Raw genomic sequence first — 27,372 nt, 5'->3', positions numbered from 1 at the left:
AGTATCAGGCTGATGAAATGGACCCCAGGAGAATTCTCTGCTGAGTGATTTTCCAAAGCAGTAGCTGGTTGCTCTGCTGTTGTTGGAACTGGGGGGGCTTCTTGAGTCTGAATCTGCATCCAAACAAGAAAAAGTGGAAGAAGCAGTGGGCCTGTCGCCATGCTTGCTGCATTCTCTGATGGAGCTGAATCGCTGTGATTTAGCCGCTGTGCATGCAGGTGTGGTTCCACCTGTTCAAAGCATCTCACACCACCCAAGCATTTCCACTCTATTTGTGAATCGTGAGCACTGTAAATTGTTACTCCATTTTAATTCCTCTTCTGCAGGTCATGATTATCTTTATTGTCTGTCTTTCCATTGAGACTTTTATTATTTCTTAAGTATAAAATAATTGGACATGGGATAATGAATAGAGAAACTCCATTATCCTTAATACCACATACATATTTATAGCCAGATCATTCTCTTCTACAATAACAAAAGTATCTTACTTCATGCATATTAAATAGCACTTCTCAGAATAAAATGTAACCGGCATGATGGTATTTAAACAACTTAAAAATATAGAGTGTATATTTATGAGTTATATACCTTTACTTAGTGCCTTGGTCCTCAATGAAGAACATAATTTAAAAGGAAATCCATTAAATCCTTAAGTGTGGCCTTTGTTAAGGGGAACCTTATAAATAAAAAAGGGGAAAAAATCACTTTCTATGTCAAAAAAAGGAAATGGTTTTGCTCTTGGAGCATTTGTTTAAATGGAAGAAGTATTTGCTGTAACTAGAAAATCACCTTATAAAATATGTTATTTCATGTATGATGAACAATTATTTCATGTATGATGAAGGCATGAGTTTTGAACTTTGATTAATGAAGAAAACAAGTAGAGTTTTTAAGAAGCCTGGGAGTTTATTCATGTGTATCTGTTTAGGATTTTAACCACAAGAGCAATTTTCTTGATTTTATAATCTTCAGATCTTTCATGGTAATACTAATTAAGCACAGTGGAACTGTTGTGCATTTTATTTTATTTTTTAAGGTAGTGGAAAATTGTTGGCAAATATTCTGTCAGGCAATACAAATGAACATTGATTTGATTCTTCATTAAAATGTATTTAGGCCCATACTCATTTATAGTTCTAAAATCGAATTCCCTTTATCTCTCTATGGTTCTACCTTCCCCACATCACAACCATATCTAGAAAACAGGATACAACAATAATTTCAACCTGATGAAAGTGAATGTTAGAAAAATAAGCAGCTATTTCAGTTTCAGTTCTTCCTTTTTTTCAGTTCTTCCTTTTCACTTTTATATTGTACAGTTACAACTTCTAGAAATATTGCTCACAGTACTCACTGTCTGGCAAGACAAGATAGAAAAAATAAGAGGAGTTCAGGAAAATATTAAAAACATTTTTAGGGTGCCTGGGTGGCTCAGTGGGTTAAGCTGCTGCCTTCGGCTCAGGTCATGATCTCAGGTGTCCTGGGATCGAGTCCCGCATGGGGCTCTCTGCTCATCAGGGAGCCTGCTTCCTCCTCTCTCTCTCTCTCTCTGCCTGCCTCTTCGACTACTTGTGATTTCTCTCTGTCAAATAAATAAATAAAATTAAAAAAAAAAAACATTTTTAATCCCCTGGGAATTAGTTGGGATAAGATATAGATATAGATATAGATCAGATCATTCTTTCTCTCTTTCTCACTCTCAAATAAATTAAAAAAATTCTTTTAAGATTTTTATTTATTTATTTGACAGCAGGATAGCGCAGGCAGGGGGAGCAGCAGAGGGAGAGGGGGAAGCAGGCCCTGTGCTGAGCAGGGAGCTTGATGTGGGGCTTGATCCAGGACTCTGGGATCATGACCTGAGCTGAAGGCAGTCGCTTAACCAACTGAGCCACCCAGGCACCCCTAAATGAATTAAATCTTAAGAAAAAAAGACAGTCCATTTTTTTAGAAAGTATAGTATGATATATTTTTCAAAGTTTGTTTGTTTGCTTTTTGTAATCTCTACATCCAAATTCAGGACCCTGAGATCAAGAGTCACATGCTCACTCTTCTGACTGAGCCAGCGAGTTGCCTCACAGTATAACATAATTTTAGAAGAATGATTTTACTGTATTTGGGGATCACTATATTCTTCCTAGCATCTCATTGCCCAGGATAGTAAATAGAAAATATATGAGAGGTCATCTATGTAAATAGTGATTCCATTTCATGCTTTAGACTTTCTTTCATTATATCCCTAAAATTAGCTTATCATTTAACTCTTTTCCTAAAAGTTAGATGCTGCAATAACAACAAAGATCTGGCCATTCGAGGAATTCAGTTACTTGAACTTCAGTTTAGTAAAAATTTGAGTGTAATGAGAAGACCAAAATGTACTTTTGATTGTTCTTTTTTTTAGTCCTCATATGTGCTAGAGTATAGTGATCTTGTGTGTTATCACCTTAACCATAAAAATAGATAATATGTTATTTGACTAAGGACAGAAGAAAATGGAAGAAAATTAAACAGACAAGGGAAAAAACACTGTCTGTTTATGGCACCGTGACCACCATACTCTGTCAAAAGGAAGAGGTACAATGCTTCATTATTTATGGCACACTCAGCGTAGAGGTAAGCTCCAGGCTTGAATTAGGTTAATACTTGTTAACTACCCTTGTTAGATGATCTCTACCTCGGACAGGCTTTATCTAGATCTATCTCCTCTCATCACTTTCCTGATGAAAAGTCTTCTGACTTCTGCCTAGTCTAAGAAAAGCATCAGGATAAAATTATAGTTGCAATTTTATATGGGATTAACTTTTATCAAACTTAGTGCATCAGTGGCTTAAAAAACCTTCCAGCTAAATCGTGTGTCCCTTTGCTCTGCTTTAAAAATAGTACAACTAAAAGACTCTTAAAATAATTAGACAAGAAATGACTGGAGGATTAGAAAAGGGTTTACATTCTGACAAGATGTGGACCTGCTTATAATAGCTTGGGTCTCTTTAGATGACTGTGATTTGGGGGACACCTTTTACCCAAGCTCAAAAATGTGTAAACTGTCTTTCCCTCTGAACAAAAAGCTTAATTATCAAATCACCTTGTTCTCAGGGTAAATATTTGGTCATTTAAAGGAAGTCAGCCATATAGTGTCTGAAAAGATGGCAAGTTTTGTAAATGTAACTTTTGTTTTTACTGTAATTTACACAGCAGACACAAGTATCTGTATCATTTTAGGGGAGTAGCTGTGAAAACTTTTAAATAACAAGGGATTATTGCTGACATGTTCAGAACAAAATAGGAAAGAAAGGGTGAGGGTAAAAGTATTCGACAGTGGAGAAGTTTTACAAAAATCTGTTTGGTGGGGCACCTGGGTGGCTCAGTGGTTTAAGCCTCTGCCTTCGGCTCAGGTCATGATCTCAGGGTCCTGGAATTGAGCCCCGTGTTGGGCTATCTGCTCAGCGGAGAGCCTGCTTCCCCCTCCCTTTCTCTGCCTGCCTCTCAGCCTACTTATGATCTCTGTCTGTCAAATAAATAAATAAAATATTAAAAAAAACCAAACCTGTTCAGTGATAATTGAGCATTGATCTAGAGGATGCAAGAATGCTTTACTGGAATTCAGTGGTTTAGGATCTTTACTGGAAAGAGTTTGCCAAAGGTTAGATCAGCTTCCTCTGTCAACAGTGAGAGTAGAGAGAGCTGTGGAGAGACACTACGTGGAGGTGAAGTTTCTTATCAAGGCAAGGTACCGGGAAGTAAGATAAGGAGCCTGTGTGAGGCTTGAACCAAAAGCCAATAATTAAAGACTGGTTTATGAGGAAATTTTTATTATAATTAAACCAAGCCTATTAATAAGACAGGGCATGGATAACCCGAAGATTTGGACTCAACAGAAGACACATGATTCTGGGAAAGTATCCTAGACCAAGAAACAATTGGTAATAATAGTTGAAATTCAAGGCACATGGGGCTTGTCTGTACTAAGGTTATATTTCTTTTAATAAAGGAAAAAAAGAACTAAAAAACATGTCTTAACTTTAAATTAAGGAAGTAAATTAAGGAAGAAGGGGGCCTGGATGGCTCATTTAAGTGTCTGCCTTTGACTCAGGTCATGATCTCAGGGTTGTGGGATGAAGACCTACTTTCTGGTCTGTGCTCAGCTGGGAGTCTGCTTGAAGATTTCCTCTCCCTCTGCCCCCCCCCCCCCACCCAACTCATGCTTGTGCGCTCTCTCTCTCAAATCTTTTTTTTTCCCCTCAAATAAATCTTTTTAAAAAGATAAATAAAGGAAGAAATTTGGCAATTATTTGGTCAGTCATATTTTCAAGGAAGAAGCATGCTTGACTCAAGTTTTGTTTTATTTTCTCAGTCACACCTGGAGAGATCCTATCTGCTGAGTTAATGTACTCAGAGCAAATGTAACAGGAATGCTTTTAACTTTTATCAGTACAGTGATAACAGCAAAGTTCACCACTATTTTCTGAAGAAGGCAGGGCACATGTTATTTTCCCTATGAAGAAACAGACTCAGGGACTGGCTCACTCAGGAGGGGGTAAGGGGCGGAGCCAGGACTTGGAGGTGGAGCCTTGTGACATAAGTAGAGCGCTCTTGGCGTTATGTGGAGCTAGTGGCTGCTATTGGAATTGCAGGCATAGCCCATTAGAGAAAATCTAAATAACCACAGGTACCAAAACAGCAAAAGTTGAAATCTCTTTCATGGCTTTGGAAAATGCAGTTGCACTTATAAGTGAAGTAATAAAATTGCAATTAATTGGCTAAAGTCTGTGAAGTTGTAACATACAATAAATTATTTTTCTAATCACTTTTGGGAAATAAAGCAATCTTCATAACTTTGCCCCAAAACCAAGATTTATTTTTTCGCTCAAACAACTTTTTTAAAAAGATTTATTTTCTAGAGAAAGCATGAGTGGGGGAGGGGGAATGTGTTGGCAAAGAGAGAATCCTCAAGGAGACTCCCTTTTGAGCATGGGAACTGGTGGAAGGCACTATCCTAGGACCCTGAGATCAGTACCTGAGCCGAAATGGAGAGTCAGCTGTCCCACCGACTGAGCCACCCAGGTGCCCCCAAACAACTATTTTTAATGCCAGTCTTTGGAAGGATTTATAAACTTCTCTATTCATCTTAAAAGAAAAACTGTGGGGCGCCTGGGTGGCTCAGTGGGTTAAGCCTCTGCCTTCGGCTCAGGTCATGATCTTAGGGTCCTGGGATCGAGCCCCACATCGGGCTCTCTGCTCAGCAGGGAGCCTGCTTCCCCCCTCTCTCTGCCTGCCTCTTTGCTTCCTTGTGATCTTTCTCTCTCACATAAATGAATAAAATCTTAAAAAAAAAAAAAGAAAAACTGTGGTTGTGGTTAAATACATGACTAATGTTTACAATTTGTTCCTTTGATAAATAATTCCAGACTACAATGCTTTTGTGATTCTTTATAACTTCTCTTTAAAGGTTTTTTGTTGGTATGTATGCGCTCTCTCTTGCTGGAGAAGGTATTACCCATCATTTCCTGCTGCTGTCAACATGCTATTTAATTAACCCTTTTTCCTTTAATTTATCATCTTTTAACCTACTTTGAATTGGATAACCAGTTCACTTAACTAATTGAAAACATGGAATAAGAAAAAGAAAAGTTCATAAAGGAGAACAGAAATTTCTTTTCTGTTGGGGACATATACTTAATAATTGACTCTTGTCATTACACACTTTTTTGCCTATTCTTTGTTAATTCAGTTATGTTCAGAGAGTTGGTGTTTCCAGATATTGTCTAAAATCTACAAAATCTTGACCTAAGTATTGGTATTGGGAAATAGGAAATATTAACTCCTGGCTAGAGCCATCTGTTTCTGGCTCATTTTTTTCCTTAGACTTTTTCAAGTGAAATGAATTTGATATATTTGAAGATTTAAAAAGTAAGGTTTTAAAATTCTGTACTTGATTTTAATTGAGTATATCTTAACTTTAAAAAAAATTTTGTGGGAAAAAAAAAAAAAACTTTTGTGGGGGCGCCTAGGTTGCTCAGTGGGTCCTGGGATCGAGCCCCACATCAGGCTCTCTGCTCAGCGGGGAGCCTGCTTCCCTTCCTCTCTCTCTGCCTGCCTCTCTGCCTACTTGTGATCTCTCGCTGTCAAATAAATAAATAAAATCTTAAAAAAAAATTTTTTTGTGGACTGAAATTCACATAACAGAAAATTCACCACTTTAAATAATTCAGTGACATTGAATACATTCACAGCACCTCTATCTAGTTCCAAAACATTTTCATTACCTTAAAAGGAAACCCTGTACCTATTAAACAGTGAATTCCCTCCCCTTCTATCAACCACCAGTTAACTTTCTGTGACTGTGGATTTATCTATTCTGTATATTTCATTTAAATGGAATCATAAAGTAGGACGCCTGGCTGCCTTAGTAGAGCATGTGACTCCTGATCTTGGGTCATGAGTTCAAGCCCCATGTTGGGTACAGCATACTTTAAAAATAAATAAATAAATAAATAAATAAATAAATAAATAACAAGCCTACATCTTTAAAAATAAATAAGTAATTGGAATCATACAATGCGACCTTATATGCCTGGTTTCTTCCACTTAATGTTTTTGAGGTTCATCCATATGGTAGCATGCATCCACTTCAGTTTTTTTTTTTTTTGGCTGAATAATATTCCACTGTATGTCTGTTGCACAATTCATTTATCCTTTCTTCTGTGGGTGGACATTAGGTTGTTTCCACTTTTTGGCTATTTCTTATATTCCTAGTATGAATATGCATGTGCCTGTTTTCATTCCTTTTTGGTTTATATCTAGGAGTGAGATTGCTGGGTCATATGATGATGATGATTGCATGTTTACCTTTTGAGGACTGCATGTTTTCCATAGTGGCTGAACCCACTAGCAATGTATAAGTTCTCCAATTTCTCCACAGTCTCACCAACACTTTGTATTTTTTAAATTATAGCCAGCCTAATGGGTATGGAGTAGTATCTTATTGTGGTTCTAAACTGCATTTTCCCAGTGACTAAGAATGTTGAACATCTTTTCATGTACTTACTGGCTATTTGCTTATGTTCTTTGGAGAAGTATCTTCACATCATTCGCCTATTTTATAATTGAGTCGTCTGGCTTTTTTTTTTTTTTTTAAGATTTTATTTATTTATTTAACAGTGAGACAGAGAGAGAACATGAGAGGGGAGAACGTCAGAGGGAGACGCAGACTCCTTGCGGAGCAGGGAGCCTGATGCAGGACTCGCTCCCGGGACTCTGGGATCATGACCTGAGCCGAAGGCAGTCACTTAACCAACTGAGCCACCCAGGCACCTGAGTTGTCTGGCTTCTTATTGTAGAAGAGTTCTTCATCTATCCAGATACTAGACCCTTAATCAAATATGATTTGCAAATATTTTCTCCCATTCTGTAGTTGTCTTTTTACTTTCTTGATTTGGTTCTTTGATAAACATAGTCTTAAATTTTGAAAAAGTCAGATTTATCCATTTTTTTCCTTTTTTGCTCATACTTTTGGTGTCATATATAAGAATCCATTCCCAAATTCAAGATCATGAAGATTTACCTCTGTTTTCTTCTAAAGAATTTTACAGTTTTGTTCTTATTATTTATGTTATTGGTTCAGTTTGATTAATTTTTTATATACTGTGTGAAGTAGGGTCTAACTTCATTGTTTTGCATTTTTTGTTTGTTTTGAGGGAGAAAATGTGTACCTGTGAGTAGGAGAGGGACAGAGAGAGAGGGAGAGAATCCCGAGCAGGCTCCGTTTCCAGCATAGAGCTTGATGCAGGGCTTGACCTCATCACCCCAAGACCATGACCTGAGCCGAAATCAAAGAGTTGGCTGCTCAACCTACTGAGCCACGCAGGCACCCCTTTTGTTTTACATGTTGATCTTTGGTTGTCTTAAAACCATTTGTTGAAGAGATTCTTCTTTCTCCACTGAATGGTCTTAGCATTCTTGCTGAAAATCTGTTGACCATGGATGCACAGGTTTATTTCTGGACTCAATTTTATAACATTTATCTTTGTGTCTCTATTATACCAGTACCTCACTATTTTGATTAAGGTAGCTTTATAGTAACTTTTAAAATCAGAAAATAGGAGTTTTCCAGCTTTATTCTTTTTCATTATTGGTTTGGCTACTCAAGGCCCCTGGTAATTCCATATGAGCTCGAGAATTGGCTTTCTCTGAAAAAAGGGCTTGCATTTGAATCTGTAGATCACTTTGGATAGTTTTGCCATCTTAACAATATTAAGTGTTACAGTTTATGAACACAGGATGTCTTTTCATTTAATTTCTTTCAGCAGTGAAGGGGTGCTTGGCTGGCTCAGTCAGGAAAGCATGTGACTCTTGATCTCAGGCTCATGAGTTCAAGCCCCACATTGGACATGGAGCCTTCCTAAAAAACAATAGCAATAATTTCTTTCAGCCACGTTTTATATTGTTCAGTATACAAACTTTCTCACTTCATTTATTTTTAGATTTTTTATTCCTTTGGATGCTATTATAAATGAAATCTTTTTTTTTTCATTTAACCAATAACTCTTAAAAGCTTTATTGAAATAGAATTCACATAGCATACAATTCGCCCCTTAAAGCATGCAATTCGGTGGTTTTTTGCATATTCAGAGTTGTGTATCCATCACCACCATCAGTTTTAGAATGTTAAATGAAATCATTTTTTTGAATTTCTCTTTAAATTTTGCAATTCCTGATGTGTAGAATCCATACTGATTTGTACATGTTGGTTTTGTACCCTTCAGCTTTGCTGAGTTTATTAGTTCTAGTTTTTTTTTTAATATTTTATTTATTTGACAGAGAGAGAGAGATCACAAGTAGGCAGAGAGGCAGACAGAGAGAGAGGGAGAAACAGGCTCCCTGCTGAGCAGAGAGCCTGATGTGGGGCTCGATCCTAGGACCCCAAGATTGTGACCTGAGCTGAAGGGAGAGGTTTAACCCTCTAAGCCACCAAGGTGCCCCAGCTCTAGTCTTTTTTGTGTCAATTCAGAAAACTATGTATTTTCCCTTCATATTAATAATATGTTACATTGATTCTTTTGTATGTTGAACTACTCTTGCATTTCTGGGATAAATCCCACTTGTTTGTGGTATATGATCATTTTGATATGTTGTTTAATTCAGTTCATGTCTATTACATCTGTATTTATAAAAGATACTAGCCTATAGTTTTCTAATGGTGTCTTTTTTTTTTTTTTTAGATTTTATTTATTTATTTGACAGACAGAGATCACAAGTAGGCAGAGAGAGGAGGAAGTAGTCTCCCTGCCAAGCAGAGAGCCCGATGCGAGGCTCGATCCCAGGACCCTGGGATCATGACCTGAGCCGAAGGCAGAGGCTTTAACCCACTGAGCCACCCAGGCACCCTCTAATGGTGTCTTTTGTCTATCTGGGGCATGAGGATAATGCTGTCCTATAGATGAGGTAGGGAGTATTCTCCCCTCTTCTTTGATCCCCCCACTTTGTTTATTGGATGGATTTTAAATTATTTTGGAAAACTAATTATCCAGATGCTCAAGATTGTTATCTGAGACAAAGACCCCAAAATGGACTTGTACAGAAAATGTTATGCCTGATGAGAATTTAATGACATTTTGTTGCTCAAACTCTACCTATCCATCTTAGAAACAAACTGTATTGTAGTCATAAAATCTCAGGCAATCAGTTCATTATATATGTGTAGAAATTGTAAGGAAGCACTGAATCCAAGGATTATGGTGTTATGAGATTTTAGTTACCCATATGTATGTACACATTTCTAGTGACAATTTTATTAATTCATTATTTTTTAAAAATAAGTTATTTATTTGAGAACGAGCGAAAGCAAGAAAGATCACAGAGGGAGAGGGAGATGCAGACTCACCACTGAGTAGAGAGCCCAAAGTGGGGCTCGATCCTAGGACCCTGGGACCATGACCTGAGCCAAAGGCAGACACTTTGACTGAGCCACCCAGGCATCCCTCTAGTGGCAATTTTAGAAATATAATACCTCCTTGGAATATTTAACAAGATATAAACGTGATTTTGGCTAGGCTTAACTACTTCTTTTTTTTTTTTTTTTAAGATTTTATTTATTTATTTGACAGAGAGAGATTACAAGCAGGCAGAGAGAGAGAGGAGGAAGCAGGCTCCCTGCTGAGCAGAGAGCCCGATGCAGGACTCGATCCCAACTACTTCTTAAATAGAACTTGAACACAGGAGCAAGTATCAAAGCAAATACTTTACTACATATAATCAGTTAATGTTCAAATGTCCAAAATCTTAGACTTTCCACAAATATAATAGCTGATCAGCAAATAATTTGGTATATCTATTATTTTCAGCCATTTGTACAATTAGATAAAGTCCTTGCTACTCTTTCATAAGATATATACTTCATAAAAAACTAATTATGGTGTAATTTTACAAATGTATTTCCCTTTCTATTTGATTTTCTATCTATATGTGACATGAGTATAAATGCATTGCTAAAATAAACTTTTAGCATATTTTAAGAATTAGTTTCTTTTAGAAGGTACTTTTTTAGAATGCCACTAGATCATTCAGGTTTTCTTCTTTTAATTATCTCATGATTGGTTCACAAGGAACAACAACAAATTATATAGTGAACCTATAGTGTTTTTGCCTGTGTTGTTTTTTAAGTAGGTTCCATGCCCAATGTGGGGCTTGAACTCATGATCCTGAGATCAAGAGCCACATGCCTACCAACTGAGCTAGCCAGGCACCTCTATAGTAAACTTACAGTTTTATAACTATTTAGATATTTGTGTTTGGAGCATTGAAGTCCAACTATATTTTAGGGGAAAGGGAATATATACAAAGAGTATTTTTAAGACGTTTTAATTTTGGTTAAAAGTGACATACCATTGTGACCCAAATAGTTTTAGATCCTAAGGGATGCCCAGCTTTCTGGTTTAATGGCAAAAAATAAGTATTTGTAGAATTAAGTTCATGGCAATAGTATGTGTTATAGACCGAACAAAGTACATTCAATCCAATTCTTTTTTTTTTTTTAAGTTTTTATTTATTTATTTGGCAGAGAGACACAGAGCAAGAGAGAGAGCACAAGCGGGGAGACTGGGAGAGGAAACAGACTCTCCGCTGAGCAGGAAGCCGGATGTGGGGCTCGATCCCAGCCGAAGGCAGAAGCCCAACAACTGAGCCATGCAGGCACCCTACATTCAATCCAATTCTAAGATGAAACACAAAACATAAATACAATTAACAAAATGTGTTGTAATCAGTCCATATAAATGGAAGTAATTAGAAAATTATTTTGGGGGGGTGTATAATTTATTTTGCTGATGTTTAGTGGAGTGGGTAAAACTAAATAATCATTGGAAAATACGGTGGCTTTTCGGGGCACCTGGGTGGCTCAGTTGGTTAAGTGTCTAACTCTCGATTTCAGCTCAGGAGGTGATCTCAGGGCTGTGAGACTGCTTCCTGTGTTGACTCCGCACTCAGCAGGGAGTCTGGTGGAGATTCTTTCTCTCCCTCTCCCTGTAATGCTCTGCCCCTGCTCTCTCTCTCTCTCTCTAAAATAAATAAGTAAAATCTTTTTAGGGATGCGTCGGTGGCTCAGTTCGTTAAGTGTCTGCCTTCAGCTCAGGTCATGATCCTTAGGGTCCTGGGATTGAGACAGGCGTTGGGCTCGCTGCCCAGGGGGGAGCCTCCTTCTCCCTCTCTTCCCCATTTGTGCTCTCTCTTGCTATCTCTGTCTCTCTCTCCCTCAAATAAATAAATAAAAACCTAAAAAAAATAGTGGTTTTCTAGTGGCAAACACATTCATTTAAGTTTGGTATTGTGTTCCCACGATGGAAGTGTGAAGGAGATATTACTTACACTTATTATTACCCCCTTTTACATTTGGGAAAATGGAATTGGTCTGATTGACTTTTCTACCTCCCAGTTTAGCAAGTGACAATTAGTAATTAAACCCAGGACTTCAGACTTTAAGTATCAGTTTTTTTGTTAAATGAGACTTTCTTTTCTTTAAGTTGCAGTTAAAAGAAAGAAGTAATCGTATCCATTTTCTATAAATGTAATAGATACTCTGTCCTTACAGATAACATGTAATTCATTTTATAAACACAATTATAACTTCAGAAAATAGTTCACAGTAAGAGGCAGACTTTCTGCTGTATTAAAGTGTGTGTGGCTTTTCAAAAGTTGACTTCTGTGCAGCTTCTCAAGGATAGGTTGTTCATACACCAGTTCCTGTATAACTCGAGGGGGGCAGTGTGCTGTAGTGCAATGGTTTTCACCCACCAATGGGCATAGGAATTACTTGGGAGTTGAATAGCTCTGGAGAGCTCAAGAAGCTCTCCAGGTAGTTCTGATAGAAGTGGTCCAGGGACAATCCTTAGACAAACACTGGCTTTAGAGTTTCACACACACATATCTGTTTCATGAGGTAGTGGTGGTGATTTGATATATGATATTATTGTCCTTCTTGGGACAAAACCTGGTACATAGGAAATGTTCAGAATATTTCATTCATATATATGGCTTGGGTGACAACTAGGAAGCCAGGGAATACTCGTTCTTTCAGCAAAATTTACTGAATTCCTGCACCATTCTGGGTCTTTGGTTACAAAGGGGGAATGGACACATTCCTCACTTTCGTCGAGTTTGTTTGATTAAGAGACTCATTTTAAAGCTATAGTTCTTCCTTTGTAAAAAGTTGTAAGATGAAATGAATATTAAGAATGTTTGTATACTCTTTTGACCTGTAAATTAAAAAAGTCATTTTTTATTTTAATGAGGATTATAGGTTAAAAATATAGCCTGAATATTATTTCTTGTTTTATTGTTGCTCTAAAGCTGTATTTTCCAATACAGTGCCACTAGAGACTTGCAGCTATTTAATTTAAGTCAATTAAAATTAAATAACATTAAATATTTATTTCCTCAGCTGCACTAACCACATTCCAGGTGCTCGATAGCCACAGGCAGCTAGTGGCTGCTATATTGGGAGACAGAATATTTCCATCATCATAGAAAGTTCTGTTTGGCTGTGTTGCTCTAGAGTCTAGAACAAAGTAGGGAATTTTTCCAGTTGCCTTGATCTGTAAACTGATTTTGAGATAAATATTAGCAGTGTCCTGAGGCTGTCATTTTAATGCTTAAGTGCATTAATAACCTTTTCAGCTTGACCAAGCCCAGAGCTAGTATCAATTTCCCTGAACAGTTTCATTATACAGCAAGTGCAATCTAAGTGCTAATATCTGGGCATTTTTTTAAACCTTCAAGTGATATCTTATTGCTCTATGTAGAGCTTTTTGTGTATTTTTGTATATGTGAGAATTTACCACTGTAAAGTTATGATTGCGTTAAATTTGTATCTAATAAATTTGGGGGGGCAAAGAAGAGTTGCATTTGTACCTATATTTCTAGAATTTACAATATTTACATGAAATAATTTATGTATAGAAGCCAAATTCAAGAGTAGTAAGAAGTTGGATTAACACTATCTGATCAGTATTCTATATAAAACCCCACTTGTACTTATAAAATACCAATTATGATACATTTAGTATTTTGACAATTTTAAAACTAAACATTTATTCAGTATATGTTATTTTTTTGTTGTTAAAACTCTGTAAAATGGTGTAGCACCTGCTACATTCTGATGTCTAGGCATCATTTTTCTAATGCATTTTTCTGTGCAGAGTTCAAAAAACAGTCTGCAAGAGTAGTTGACTTTTCACCTCTTTTTCCTGCATGTATCTAGATATATATGGGGGTGTGTGTATGTCTTGTGTCTTTCTTTGGGTTTTGGTATTGTCCCTTTTTAAGAAGAGAAGGAATAGGAGACTGATGTCATTTGGTCCCAGGTCACGGACCAGAGCAGTGAGAATAGGCATTCTCTCGTACACGTCTGCCTCCATCAGTGACTCTCCCTCTTTCCAGATCACTTACTTCAGCCTCTGGTACCACAACAAGCAAAACCAGCGCCGGTGGGTAGATCTGGAAAAACCTCTCAAGAAGCAGCTGGATAAACACGCCGTGGAACCGACCGTCTATTTTGGAGTGGTGTTTTATGTGCCTTCGGTTTCTCAGCTGCAGCAGGAGATTACCAGGTGAGAAATTCTCTGTTTTTAGGAAACATTCTTAATGAGATGAAAAAAGGGACACCGAGGGACACTGAGGTTAAGGTCAGGAGATCAGACTAACCGTGGCCTCCAGCGCCCATGTGCAGCCACATGATTAAATGGCGGCCACGGTCTGTGGTTGTCTGAGGGCTTCCTTGCGCAGAGCAAGAGTTTCAGTTTCGCACAGACTGGCCATTAAAGGGGAAGATGATGTTTTTCTCTGGGCTGTGCACTCCTCTTGTAGTGCTGTCCTCTTCAAATTTGTTCGTTTGTTTGTTTCTGGTCTTCGTAATGCTGAAACGAGAGGAGATTTTAGAAAGTTTCAGAATCTGTATTCTTTCCTCAGGGAAGTGTGCAGAAGGGTTCTTAAAGTTCTCCGACTGCAGGTGCTGTGTATTTTGTAGATAGTTGGGAGGGTACAAGAAGAGGCCAGTAAGTGCACTTAGAAGGGATCAAGGCAGAAACGGAAGAGCATATTCAGGAGTGGGATAGAGGAACGAAATGTTTGTTTTTTTCTTGAAGACAAACCAAAAAACAAGGAATAAAATTTGGGATCCATGAGTTTTTCTTTCAAGTTCTCCCAAATCCACCACTACCTTATCTTTGGAACCCTATTTAATATTACTTTTCAGCCAAGCTGGGCTACTTTCAGTGCCCTGAACATGCCGCATGCCTTTTCATCTTTGGGTTCTAGATCTTTTGTATTTATGTACTGGAATCCTACTCATCCTCTGAATTTTAGTTTAAAAGGCACCTCCTCCCTGAAGTTTCTGTGGTCCCTAGGCTGGAATGAGCTTTGCCTTCTCTGGACTGCCCTACAGTTGGCTTGTACTTGTGTTAGATGGAAGTTGTTACAGCCTTTTGTTATAGTTATTTGTGTACATATGTTATCTTTTTCTTGGATTTTAAACCTCTGTTTTCTTTAGCTTTACCTTTCGTACAGTATCTAACACAGTGCCGTGTAGATAGTGAGAACCTGGTACTGCCCTGTGTTTGTGTAATGTTCTTTTGGAGTACTGAGTTTGCCAGTTAATTATTGCAAGAAGATAGAAAACCAAAGAAGCAAGAATCAGGTAGTAGGGATAAATATGCACTGACTATAAAATTGAGATGGGATAAAAATATTGATGAGAGAAGTAGAACCAAGGAGGAAAAATAACTGATCACTGACTCATTTATTTAAACATTCATTGAGTATATAATATGGTGTGATGTTAAGAACTAGCTTCCTTACCTGGGAGATGAATATACAAGTGAATAGGCTTTAATCCTACCCTGGAGGAGTCACTCAGAGTCCTGTGGAACTGACAGCCCATGTAGATAAACAATTACAGTTTATTATGATGATAAATGCTTTAATTAACGCTAGATTCCTAGGGGTGGGGCAGGTGGGGGGAACAAGAACTTCAAGAGGAATTTTCTAGTTAGAGGGATTAGCTTGTGCAGAGTAGGGGAGAGAATGAAAGTCACTGATGTTTTCCAGAAATTTCAGATATTACCTGGAACAGGGAGAGGAGATTTGAAAAATAGGTATGTCCTAGTCATAAAGTCATGGTACTCTGAGGAAAGACATTTTTGAATTTTAATGGAATGGAAAGATGACATTTGTGTTTTACCAATGTCACCCATCATGGAAGGCAGCTTAGAGGTGGCAATATAGTTAGGAGACCAGTTAGGTAGGTACATGCTATAAACTAGACAGGAAGGAGAGGGAGGGCCTGGTAGATGCAGTCAGTAGGAGTGCACAGCGATGAGGTGGAAGAGAGCCTGTTAGAGAAGTTGTTGATGAAGTTTGGCTGCATGTAACAAAAGCCGTAAATATCTTTCATTTCTTAAAGGAAGTCCAGGGGTCAGCCACACCGAGCTTATACTGCTCCACAAAGTCTTCAGGGACCCATGTTCTTTCTTACTGTTCTGCGTTGCTCAGCATGTTCTTTCCATTCGCTACGGAATCTCGTCAGAGAATTCTAGAGAAGGTCTAGCTCTCACATTCGTACTCCAGGCAGCAAAAGGATAAAATGGGTTCTACTCTCAGCTAAGTCATGTTCCTTTAAGACGCCTTCTCAGTTCCTCAGTCACACTAGCCACATTTTAATCCTCAGTAGCCACATGTGGCTAATGGCTCCCATATTGGACAGGACAGATAGACATCACTTTTATCACTGCAGGAAGTTCCTTAGACAACACTGCCCTGAACCTAACAGTTCACAGGAAAAATCAGAGACCAGATGAACATGTTAAATAATTCTACAAGAGTGCAATCAGACAAATCCAGAATGTAGGGAATTCTATATGACCCATCACACTATTTTGAATACAAATGACATGAACATAAAGAGGAGGAATTTTTCTTTTCAAAATTAAGAGAGAACTGTCAATCGAATGTGGCCTGTGGAACTTTTTTTTTTTTTTAAAGATTGTATTTATTTATTTGAGAGAGAGACAGAGAGAGCATGAGAGGGAAGGTCAGAGGGAGAAGCAGACTCCTGGTGGAGCTGGGAGCCTAATGTGGGACTCGATCCCAGGACTCTGGGATCATGACCTGAGCCAAAGGCAGTCGCTCCACCAACTGAGCCACCCAGGTGCCCTGGAACTTGTTTAGATACTGATTTTTTTTTTTTTTTTAGCTGTAAAAATAGATTTTTGAAGGGCGCCTGGCTGGCTCATCCAGTAGAGCATGTATGTGACTCTTGACCTCAGGGTTATAAGTTCAAGCTCCATGTTGAGTGTAGAGATTACTTAAAAATAAAATATTTAAAAAATGCATTTTTGAGGCAATCACAACAATTGCATATGGACCAGGTACTGGGTAACTTTAGGACATTGTTGCCCATTTTATTGGACATGTTAAAAACGTGTGTGTGTGTGTGTGTGTGTTCTTTTTAAAAGCTTACCTTTTACGGATATCTACTAAAATATTTTAAGTACGTGCTGTGATATCTGAGATTTGATGTAAAACGCTTGGGTGGGGAAGGGGAGACGGTAGAAGAACAGGGCATGGGTCAAGTTGATGTTTGAGGCTGTGTGATAAGGATGTGTGGGTTCACTCTATATGTTTCCAAAATTCCATAATAAAACTTAAAACATAAAACCTTCACATTAGCCTTCTAATACTAGCCTAAGAAAAACAAGTGAAGGAAAAAGACTACATTTCTATATATATTATTTGAAATTTCTATTGGGGAGAATGGGGCAACCTATTTATTATAATTACTCAATGTAATATTTCTTGTGTAAAAATATTTTATATTAGAAAGTTGATAATTTGGTAAGATTTAGATAAAACATCTATTTAGTTTTAATCAGCATTTGACTTTGGGCAAATTTATGGAATGCTTGCTTAGAATTAAGATGTGCAGTTTCTTGAATTCAGAACTTTTTGTAAGGAATAAAAGTTTGCATGTTACATTTTATTGCTGCGCTGTATTTTAATTCTTTTTATGATAAACATTGAAAAAATATATTTGTAAACCATCCTTAGCCTCACCAACATATTATCATTTTAACAAAAAGTGTTCACAGAAACTGATAATGCTTTTGAAGTAAAATTTCTTGGCCCTTTCATGTAAATACTTAAATATATACATACCTGTATGCATATACACATACATGTATATAAACATATATAGAGATATATGCATATCCATATATATCATATACCCTGCTTGCTTCCATTAAAGGATTTTGGGAACAAAACAATGAGATAATAATAAAAGCAACCATTTCCCTTTCTTACTCAATGTCAGGCATTGTTCTAAGCCCTTTATATTTAATCATTCACTTAATCCTCACGAGTCCTACAAAGTAGGTATTATTGTCCAGTTTGTAGTTGAAGAAACCAAGACACAGAAAGGCTAAATATTTTGCCCAGGGTTATACTGCCAGTATGGAGCTGGGATTTAATTTAATTTAATTTAATTTTTTAAGTTTTTTTTTTATTTATTTACTTGACAGACAGATCACAGGCAGGCAGAGAGAGAGGGGAAAGCAGGCTCCCCGCTGAGCAGAGAGCCCGATGTGGGGCTCAATCCCAGGACCCTGGGATCATGCTTTAACCCACTGAGCCACCCAGGCGCCCCTGGAGCTGGGATTTTAAACTCAAGAAGGCTGCCTTCTGAGTCTTTGCTCTCAAGCATTGTATTCATATGGACTCCAGGATAAAAAAAAAACCTAAAGAAATGTAATAAAAATACTAGAAAAGTCCTTAACTGGAGATTTGTGACAGTTAAAGACATGCACTTTGAGGCCGTCCTGACCTGGATTCAAACTGCAGCTGAGGCTACCTTTGCGGATGTGAGCATATCCCTTCATGTCTGAGCTTTGGCACAAATAGCTGCCATTATATGGTGGAGCTGGTAGTTAAGAGGGTAATGAGAGGGGAAGCAGTGTGCCTGTGCCTGGGTTCTAACTCCGAGCTTCATGGCAGTCAAGGCAAAAGAAGGAATATTCTGAGTCCCATCATCCTTTATCTGATAAAAAGCATATCAGTTTGCAAACATGACAGATTTTCTTTTTTTTTCTTCTTTTTTTAAAAATTAACATATAATGTATTATTTGCCTCAGGGGTACATGTCCATGAATCATCAGTCTTATACACTTCATGGCACTCACCATAGCACATACCCTTCCCAATGTCCATCACCTAGCTACCCCATCCCTAACCCCCACACCCCCAGCAACTCTCAGTTTGTTTCCTGAGATTAAGAGTCTGTTACGGTTTGAATGTGACAGATTTTCTTGGTGTATCACTCAAAAGGAAATTTCAGGTGGGATTTTATAGAAAAGACATTGAACCGGCAATGAACATTTGAGAGTAAATGGAATCAACTCTTATAATAAAAAATTGTAATACAAGGCAAAAACAAAAAACAACAACAAAAAAAACACACCAAAAAATAGCACATGTCTGTGGGAGACTAAATAAATTTGGTCCAGGTATGTTGCTTCCCATGATTTGGTTTAAGGAAAGAACCTGGATTATTTAGAGTGGTGTATGTTCAAGAGATAGACTTCTCTCAGTACAATCTTCTTTAAATAGGCTTCTGGAAGGAGCTGCTTCATAGAAGGTGTGAAGTTTTCTTCTTTGACAAGATCCCAGAGCTATCAGCGTTCTGCTTCTCAGTTGAGGGAAATGGATCGATTCTGCTACTAGCAGGCAGAAGGGGATCAGTTGGATCCATATTCTTATCTGAATGGATGGTGTTTTGGTGAGGTTTTTGGGTAACAAAGAATGGAGACCTCAGAGCTAGCTAAAATAAAAGAAGATGATAGTATGATAAAAGGAGATGAAATGATGAAAGGGGAATTCTAGTACCAACAGCGACTAGGTTGTACTTCACAGATGCCAAATCTGGGAGACATCCTGGATTCAAGATGGCTCTACTGTACAGGCAGAGCATTGGTGGATCTTCATCCACCATTGTACCCCAGCATCTAGAACAATGCTTGACGTGTAGTAGGCCCTAGGAATTACAGGTTAAATGAATACATAAAAGGAAGGCAGCATAAGTCACTGTAGAACTTTGTCAGAATAGAGTCGTGATACAGATGAAACACTGCTGACCCTGCGAAGGGGTGACCATACCCCTTTTTTACTGGTGATCATTAAAACCACAGATTTGCCCAACTTCATTCAACATGCTACACTGGGGAGCTGGAATTTCACTAGATCTGCTTGACTAAACTTGTGCTGGTGATTTGTGCCCCAGAGGTTGAAAGTGTAAACAGAAGTAAACCCACATTACAAGAATATTAAGAAAGCATCATAGCAGCTGTTCTTTTGGAGAGTCCATCAAAAAATATTTTAATAAGAGCCTGATCTGAAATATCAGGAAGCATTTTCTCTTGGTTTTACTATTTAGGGCTAGGGAACCTCTATCAGAACAAGTAATTTCTATCAGAGTCTTGTATTACTGCGTTACTAGTCAGAGTTTTTAAAGTAAAGATTGGCCATGGATTGTCTGTGTCTCCAACTAAACAGAGCAAAATGTAGGAACTGTCTTACAGGGCATTAGAAAGGAGACCAATTGTCTTCTGGGTGGTTGTAGCTTTGAAATAACTACAGTTAAGCATAAGGGACTCAAGAAATTGCTTACATTGTGTGTGTGTATGTGCCCACATGCATGCCCGTGTATGTGTGTGTAGGTATAGATATGGTCAGCGGTATTCTTGCCATTTTTTGAAGCCATCTGGGGTTAAGGTTTTCTTTGACTAGTTTATGATCCTCTACCAAATTACTGTAGAATGCATTGCCTCTCCACTGGAGGTCATATTGATATTGACTTTTTAAAATTGACTTTTTTGTAGGTATCAGTATTATCTGCAGCTGAAGAAAGATATCTTGGAAGGAAACATTCCTTGTACATTAGAACAAGCAATTCAGCTAGCAGGCTTGGCTGTTCAAGGTAAATAATGACAGTTGATGATGTAATACATATATCAGATTAAGATGTGTGTTATAACCAGGGCGCGTGGCTGCCTTAGTCAGTGGAGCACGGGACTCTTGATCTCAGAGTTGTAAGTTAAAGCCCCATGTTGGGTGTGGACATTACTTTAAAAAAAAAAGATCTTTAAAGAAAAAAATGTGTGTTGGGGCGCCTGGGTGGCTCAGTCAGTTAAGCGTCTGCCTTTAGCTCGGGTCATGATCCTGGAGTCCTGGGAGATGTGGCCCCTTGTCTGGCTCCAGGCTTAGCAGGAAGTCTGCTTCTCCCTCTCCCTGTGCCCCATCCAACTGCTCATGTCCTCTCGCGCACTCTCTCTCTCCCTTGCTCTCTCTCTCAAATGGATAAATAAAATCCTTTAAAAAATGTGTGTTATAACAAAACCAGCAAGGGATTCTTAAAGTTACTGACTTCCTATAGTAGTGTTTATGTATTGGTGAAATCAGTTTTCTTGCAGGAAAAAATGAATTTGGGTTACTTCTGTGAAATAAGAGACTTTGGAAGGGTAAGCCTGGTAGCATATGTCAACAGTGCAAACAGACCACCATTAGAGAAACACACACACACAGTTCAAGGATTTTTTTTTTTTTAAGATTTTATTTATTTATTCGACAGAGAGATTACAAGTAGGCAGAGAGGCAGGCAGAGAGAGAGGAGGAAGCAGGCTCCCTGCTGAGCAGAGAGCCCGTTGCGGGACTCGATCCCAGGACCCTGAGATCATGACCTGAGCCGAAGGCAGCGGCTTAACCCACTGAGCCACCCAGGCGCCCCACAGTTCAAGGATTTGATCTAAAGCTAACTAATATTTAGTTCAAGGGCTTGATCTATATCTAACTAGTATTTTAGGAAGTGAGATTGATGAAGTTATGTTTACTTACACTTTTTTTCTTTAAAGATACGTATATTAATTTTTTCTGAGAGAGAGGTGAGGGGGGCAGAGGGAGAGAATCCTCAAACAGATTCCCTGCTTAGTGAGGAGCCTGATGCAGGGCTCAATCTTAGGGCTCCGAGATCATGACCTGAGCTGAAATCAACAATTGGGTGCTTAACTGACGAGCCACCTGGGACCCTTCTGTTCACTTATACTCTAAGTATACCTCATTTATTGGGTTTCTTTCTTATGCACTTGTCCTGGATTATAGGGCATTATCAATCATAATAGATAAAGTTTTGCATTTCACAAACAATTTTGAATTGTTTGGTTCTGTTATTTTTCATGTCTAGTCAATATGTATTGACCTGTATTATATATACTTTGGGAAGACTTATCATGGGGCATTATTTCAAATGATAACTGGCATTTAATCTTGGAAACTAAAACTTAATCAGAATAATCACTGGCTTTAAGAGTTTTTCATAAGCTCTTTGCTGAGCTGTCTTTTTTTTTTTTTTAAATAACAAACAATCTCTAAATAAATACATCTGAAGTGATACATCTTGAAGTGATGTGATTCCATTCCCTAGAGGTGATCATTGCTATGAACAGTTTGGTTTCTTTCTGACATCTTTCTATGCATAAATAAGTAAGCACATGTGATTATAGGGCAGATTTTGTTTCTTTGTTAATTATTAGAAATGAGATCATAATACATGCAGTTTGTAACTTATTTTTTCATTTTATTAGTAGGCATTTTTCCAAGTCAAACACAGGAATCTACCTAATTAATATTTTTTAAAAAGATTTTTAAAATACACACTTTATATAGCTGTAAGGCATATTTGACCTCTAAATCATAAGTGTACTATCTATATTCTGCATATTGAATTTAGTTGTGCATGCTTCCTGTGCAAATTAAATGTAATTGACATGAATATTTGTCATTTTGTATAGCTGATTTTGGTGACTTTGATCAATATGAATCCCAGGACTTTCTTCAGAAATTTGCCTTGTTTCCAGTGGTAAGAACTTCTTTTGACACTGGGGTTTTTATAAATAGTTTATTTCCATTTCCTTAATAACCCCTGAAATGAAGTCCGTATGGTAGACTGGCTAGGCTGGAATAGGGCTAAAACAGTTGACTCTTATAAACAACTCAAGTGTAAATGCTTCCCTTGTTGTAGTCACCAGTCTTTGTAAACCCACAGAGAGGGAAGGTGTGCATTCCCTGGGCTGCAGCCAGAGAGATTTGTTTTGTGCTTGGGTGTGAGTCTAAGAGAGAGATTCCCTTCCACCTTCTGAGGAACCACGCAGAGGTTTTGCTTTTTCCTGAAGGCTCAAGACCTCACAGTTCTGTGGCAATGAGTGTGGCTTCTCAGTAGCAGTGTAAAAAGTAGACGGCAGGGAGACAGCGCTGTCTACTTTTTAAAGGCACGACGGATGTGACCGACAGGAGAACCGCATTGGAACAACCAAGGGAGGTGGCACATGCTCTTCTGAGCATTCACACAGCCAGCCAGGGAGTGCCCAGGCTGTGCGGGGCTCGCAACTGGCCGATGGGCATTGCCAGCCTGAAAGAACGCAGCTGGAACCTCTCCGGGAGGAACTGGGAGGGCACGGCGGGCAGGGCGGGTGTTTGGCTCCTGAGCAGAAGCTGCTTCGCTCCTTAGCAAGATCATGAGCACCGGCTTCAGCAGAGCCCCCCACAGACCGACACTAGTCCGACTGCTGCCCGAGAGCGAGGAGAGCCACGAACAGTCAGTGGCTCGTTCACACACTTCACATACTTACGGCTGTGTGTTCTCTTCAGGGGTGGCTACAAGATGAAAAAGTATTGGAAGAAGCAACCCAAAAAGTGGCCTTACTGCATCAGAAATACAGGTAACGCTAAGAAATAAGAAATGGCGAGCGTCCGGAAGCACAGCGGGGCTGCGGGTGAACTCGGTGTTGGCACAGGGACCCTTGGCGCTTTACCGCTGCTGCCGCCGGGACTGCGATGCGGGGGTGGGGCGCGGGGGGGGGGGGCTGCCCCGAGCAGGTCCGGGCATCAGCTCGCCTAGTAGCGGTGTTTACCGGCGAGGATGCGGGGAGAAGTGGAAGCCGTAGTCGGCTTCACTCCCTGTGGTGAAGGGTTTGGTGGTAACATAGTCCATGTGGGTTAGTGCAATCCAGGGAGGCTTGTTTCCTTTGATGGTGCAGCACCCATGGGGTCTTTCTCCTCCGTCCCCCACCGCACCCGTTCCCGACCCCCCCCCCCCCCCCCCCCCCCGCCCACCTTGGAAGCTTATCGCCCTGACCCGCGCTTCTGGGTCGGTAAGGACTTTCTTTGGTCATGCATCTGGGTGTGTCGTCTATGAGAAAAAGCCTCCCCCCAGAGAATGCTAGTCTTTGTCTGAACCAAGTACCACACAGTTCCATTCCATTCCATTCCTATAACCATTCTTTAAGGTAAATGATACTCTTCTTACAGATTGGAGAAACCAAGCTCAAAAAGACTAGATCACTTGCCCACAGTTACATGGGGTAGAGATGGGATTTGAACCTAGGTCTGTCTGATTATATCCTATTGTTTATCCCCTTGCATTAAAAATAACCTTTGGATGGGGCACCTGGGTGCCTCCGTGGGTTAAAGCCTTTGCCTTCGGCTCAGGTCATGATCCCAGAGTCCTGGGATCAAGCCCCACATTGGGCTCTCTGCTTGGCAGGAAGCCTGCTTCTCTCTCTCTCTCTCTCTGCCTGCCTCTCTGCCTACTTGTGATCTCTGTCTGTCAAATAAATAAATAAAATCTTAAAAAAAAGGATAACCTATGGTCTTTAGTCTCTCGCCCCTCAAATCTATATAGTTGCTCACTAAAGATTAATCTTAAAATATCACTTTCTTTTCATCTCCCTTCCTTTCCTTCCCAAGTGTTCATGACTCTTCTCTGGCTTTCCCCTAGCCTGAGTTCATTAGCGCTGCAATTAAAGGCTTCCCCCAAGTTGGTCACATCCTGCCTTTCTAGCTTCGTTTTTTGCTGTCCCAAATGAACCTTTTTTTCCCCTGACTAGTATAATAGATCCTTCAGGCACACATCACCCTATCTCTTGTTACTTGCATGTACTCATTTGTGCATCTTTTTAAAAAAGAAGTTTAGGAGGTGCCTGGGTGGCTCAGGCGGTTAAGCAACTATCTTTCATGCTCATGTTGTGATCCTAGGGTTCTGGGATTGAACCTTGCCTCCAGCTCCCTGCTCAGCAGGGAACCTGCTTCCTCCCCTCCCCCCTGCTCGTTCACAGACTCTGTCTGAAAAAAATAAATAAAACCTTAAAAAAAAATAAAAAGATAGCTTAGTACTATTGCTCTGTATGAGGCAGGATGCTGTGGCATGAAGATAAATAGAATTCCCTGCCATCATAGAATGTATCCCTGCTTTGGAGTTTAAGGGGTGGGCTGGACGACCTAGCGGGATAGTAATTATAAACTAACAATGTGATATGAGCGCAGTGGGGAAAGTATGCATAGAATGTGCTGGGTCTGCACTGAGCAGGGGCATCTGACTTAGACCCAGGGAAATCATGGGGGCTGACAGAGGAGTGATACACAGGTCAACTCTTCCATGATAATTAGGGATTGATCAGGTGCACGGGTGAATGACAGGTGTGCTGGAAAGAGGGATGCGTGTGCGCAGAGGTCAGGAGGCATGAGGGAGCACCATGGCTTGGTTGCCATGTGGGCTGCCTTGTGGATGTGGAGGAGCAGCAGAGTGAGGCCGGGAAGGTGAGTCTCTGTCTCTGTATAGTTGAGCCCCACGTGGCCTTCCTGCCTATCCTTGTCATTTATAGTCTTTTAACCCTTATTTCCTGGATCAGTCATTTGGCATTTAGCACATGAGGCTTAGTATTGCCTAATATTTTGGATAATGAGCAGTTACTGAATGGTTTAGAATGAATTCCAGCTTTCAGTGAAGATTTTTGCGGAGTTTTATTCCCTGTGTCCCCCTTGCCTGCCTGAAGTACAGGAAGAGGATCTTTATGACTAACCCTTAGCAGGCAGCACTGTGCTATGCACGTAGCTGGTTTTCAGTCGATGTTGACGGATTGGTATAACGAATTTCAGATGCCTAAAAACCAAAATGTTTGTGGAGGTCTAATGCAAAATTGGTATGTAGCCTTTTAGAATTGCCTTTTGTTCTTTTTTCCATTTTTGGTTTGGTGATTGATCTCACATCTTTTGGGTTGCAGGAGGCTCACTGCTCCTGATGCAGAAATGCTGTACATGCAGGAGGTAGAGAGAATGGACGGCTATGGAGAAGAGAGTTACCCCGCGAAGGTGAGCATAGCCCGGAGGCCGGGCCTCTCCAGATTAATGTTGAGAGCTTTGAGAGGATAGCGGGGAGGCCCGGGGACACCCTTCCGTGCAGAGGCTGGAGATGTGCAGAAGCCTGCATACTTGAAAGCGAGATCCTGTGACCAAAATGTCACAGTGAAACACATTCCTGTTTGGCAGTTTGTTCTTTGAAATGCTCTTGAAGTAGAGTTCCTTAAGGAGCCCAGGGCTTTCTATTTTCATATCTATTGACAAGGTGATGCCTTGATTTCTTTCAGACTTTGCCCTCCAGGGTAGGTCTTCTGAGCATCTTCTGTCTGGGAAACCAGCCCAGGGAGCTGGGCGTGGTTGTCACAGCTGTTGTGCGGCTGGTGCCGGACTGCTGCTTTCTGTGCTTTCTCCTTCCAGGATAGCCAAGGCAGTGACATATGCATTGGAGCGTGTCTTGAAGGGATCTTTGTGAAACACAAGAACGGAAGGCCTCCTGTGGTATTTAGGTACTTTTCTTATGTCCTTCTGTGCGCGGTGCGTGGCTCCTCCTGGTGACAGGTTTTAGTACCTCAACTAGTAATGGCCCACAAGTCTCTCCCCGAGTCTCACTAGGAAATGGAAAGATGCCCTTCCGAGAATAAAATAACCCCCGACTGCAGTGGTCCTTTCATGAGCCACTTTATTGAAAATCAAATGTGTGGAAAACTGCTTGTGAGGATGGCCTGCTTATGAAATGCTTTAGGTGTCTGACCCTTTTCTTACCATATGGAGGCCATTCTTTGTTTCGATGTGAGTTTTTAATTCCAGCTCCAGCTTCTAGGACTGTCTGTTTGTGGAAATCTGGGCCTTTTTCTGACTCTAGTTATGTACCAAAAATTCCTTAAATATCAACTTTTAAGAAAATTTCTTTCTTTCTTTCTTTTTTTTTTTTTTTTTTTTGGTTAAGCTAAGTTCAAATACTTTTGTATAATGTTCTTTTTTTCCCCCTGATTGTAAAAATGTGATACTAGTCATTTGTGGAAATCTTAGAATGTATGTAGTGAGAAAGAAGAAAAGGAGGTTCTACGGAAATATGCCAATAGTGGCTGACCCCAAAAGTGAAATTTCAGGGGCGCCTGGGTGGCTCAGGGGTTAAGCCGCTGCCTTCGGCTCAGGTCATGATCCCAGGGTCCTAGGATCGAGCCCCGCATCGGGCTCTCTGCTCAGCAGGGAGCCTGCTTCCTCCTCTCTCTCTCTGCCTGCCTCTCTGCCTACTTACGATCTCTGTCTGTCAAATAAATAAATAAAATCTTTAAAAAAAAAAAAAAAGTGAAATTTCAGGTGGTTTAAATTTCTGGGTTCCAAATTATATCTTAAAGATAGCAAATTGGATCATGTTGCTCAGTCCCTCCTTTTTCATTCCTTAAAGTCCATCCCCTAGAAGATCCAAAGTGTCATTTCACAGAAATAGTTCCAATTTTACTCTGAGAGCCTGTTTATTTTGATTCTATTCCTGATGAAAAATTAAAAGTTTATATTGTTTTTGTAGAGCAGTAAAATATTATACCCTTTTTGGTTCTGAGTTCCTTTATATTTAACGATTTACTGAGTGCTCGTGCTAAGTGCTCTCTGTGTGTTTTCTCATGTGGTCTTCACAGCGCTGAGCAG

General features: G+C 39.6%; 1 protein-coding gene across 3 annotated transcripts in view; it reads left to right on the top strand.

The window, feature by feature from the left end:
• Positions 1-27,372, top strand: part of PTPN21 (protein tyrosine phosphatase non-receptor type 21) — a 79,650-nt gene that overhangs the window by 19,713 nt on the left and 32,565 nt on the right. For all 3 annotated transcript variants that reach the window (XM_082734896.1, XM_082734898.1, XM_082734897.1), the window contains exons 3-8: positions 13,930-14,099; positions 20,418-20,515; positions 22,383-22,450; positions 23,239-23,309; positions 25,650-25,737; positions 26,143-26,231. In XM_082734896.1, the coding sequence (XP_082591022.1) occupies positions 13,930-14,099; positions 20,418-20,515; positions 22,383-22,450; positions 23,239-23,309; positions 25,650-25,737; positions 26,143-26,231 (584 nt within the window). The remainder of the gene's footprint in view (positions 1-13,929; positions 14,100-20,417; positions 20,516-22,382; positions 22,451-23,238; positions 23,310-25,649; positions 25,738-26,142; positions 26,232-27,372) is intronic.

This window comes from Mustela nivalis (assembly GCF_964662115.1).
Source record: "Mustela nivalis genome assembly, chromosome: 6".
Lineage (NCBI taxonomy): Eukaryota > Metazoa > Chordata > Mammalia > Carnivora > Mustelidae > Mustela > Mustela nivalis.
This window is presented reverse-complemented; position numbering and strand designations above follow the sequence as displayed.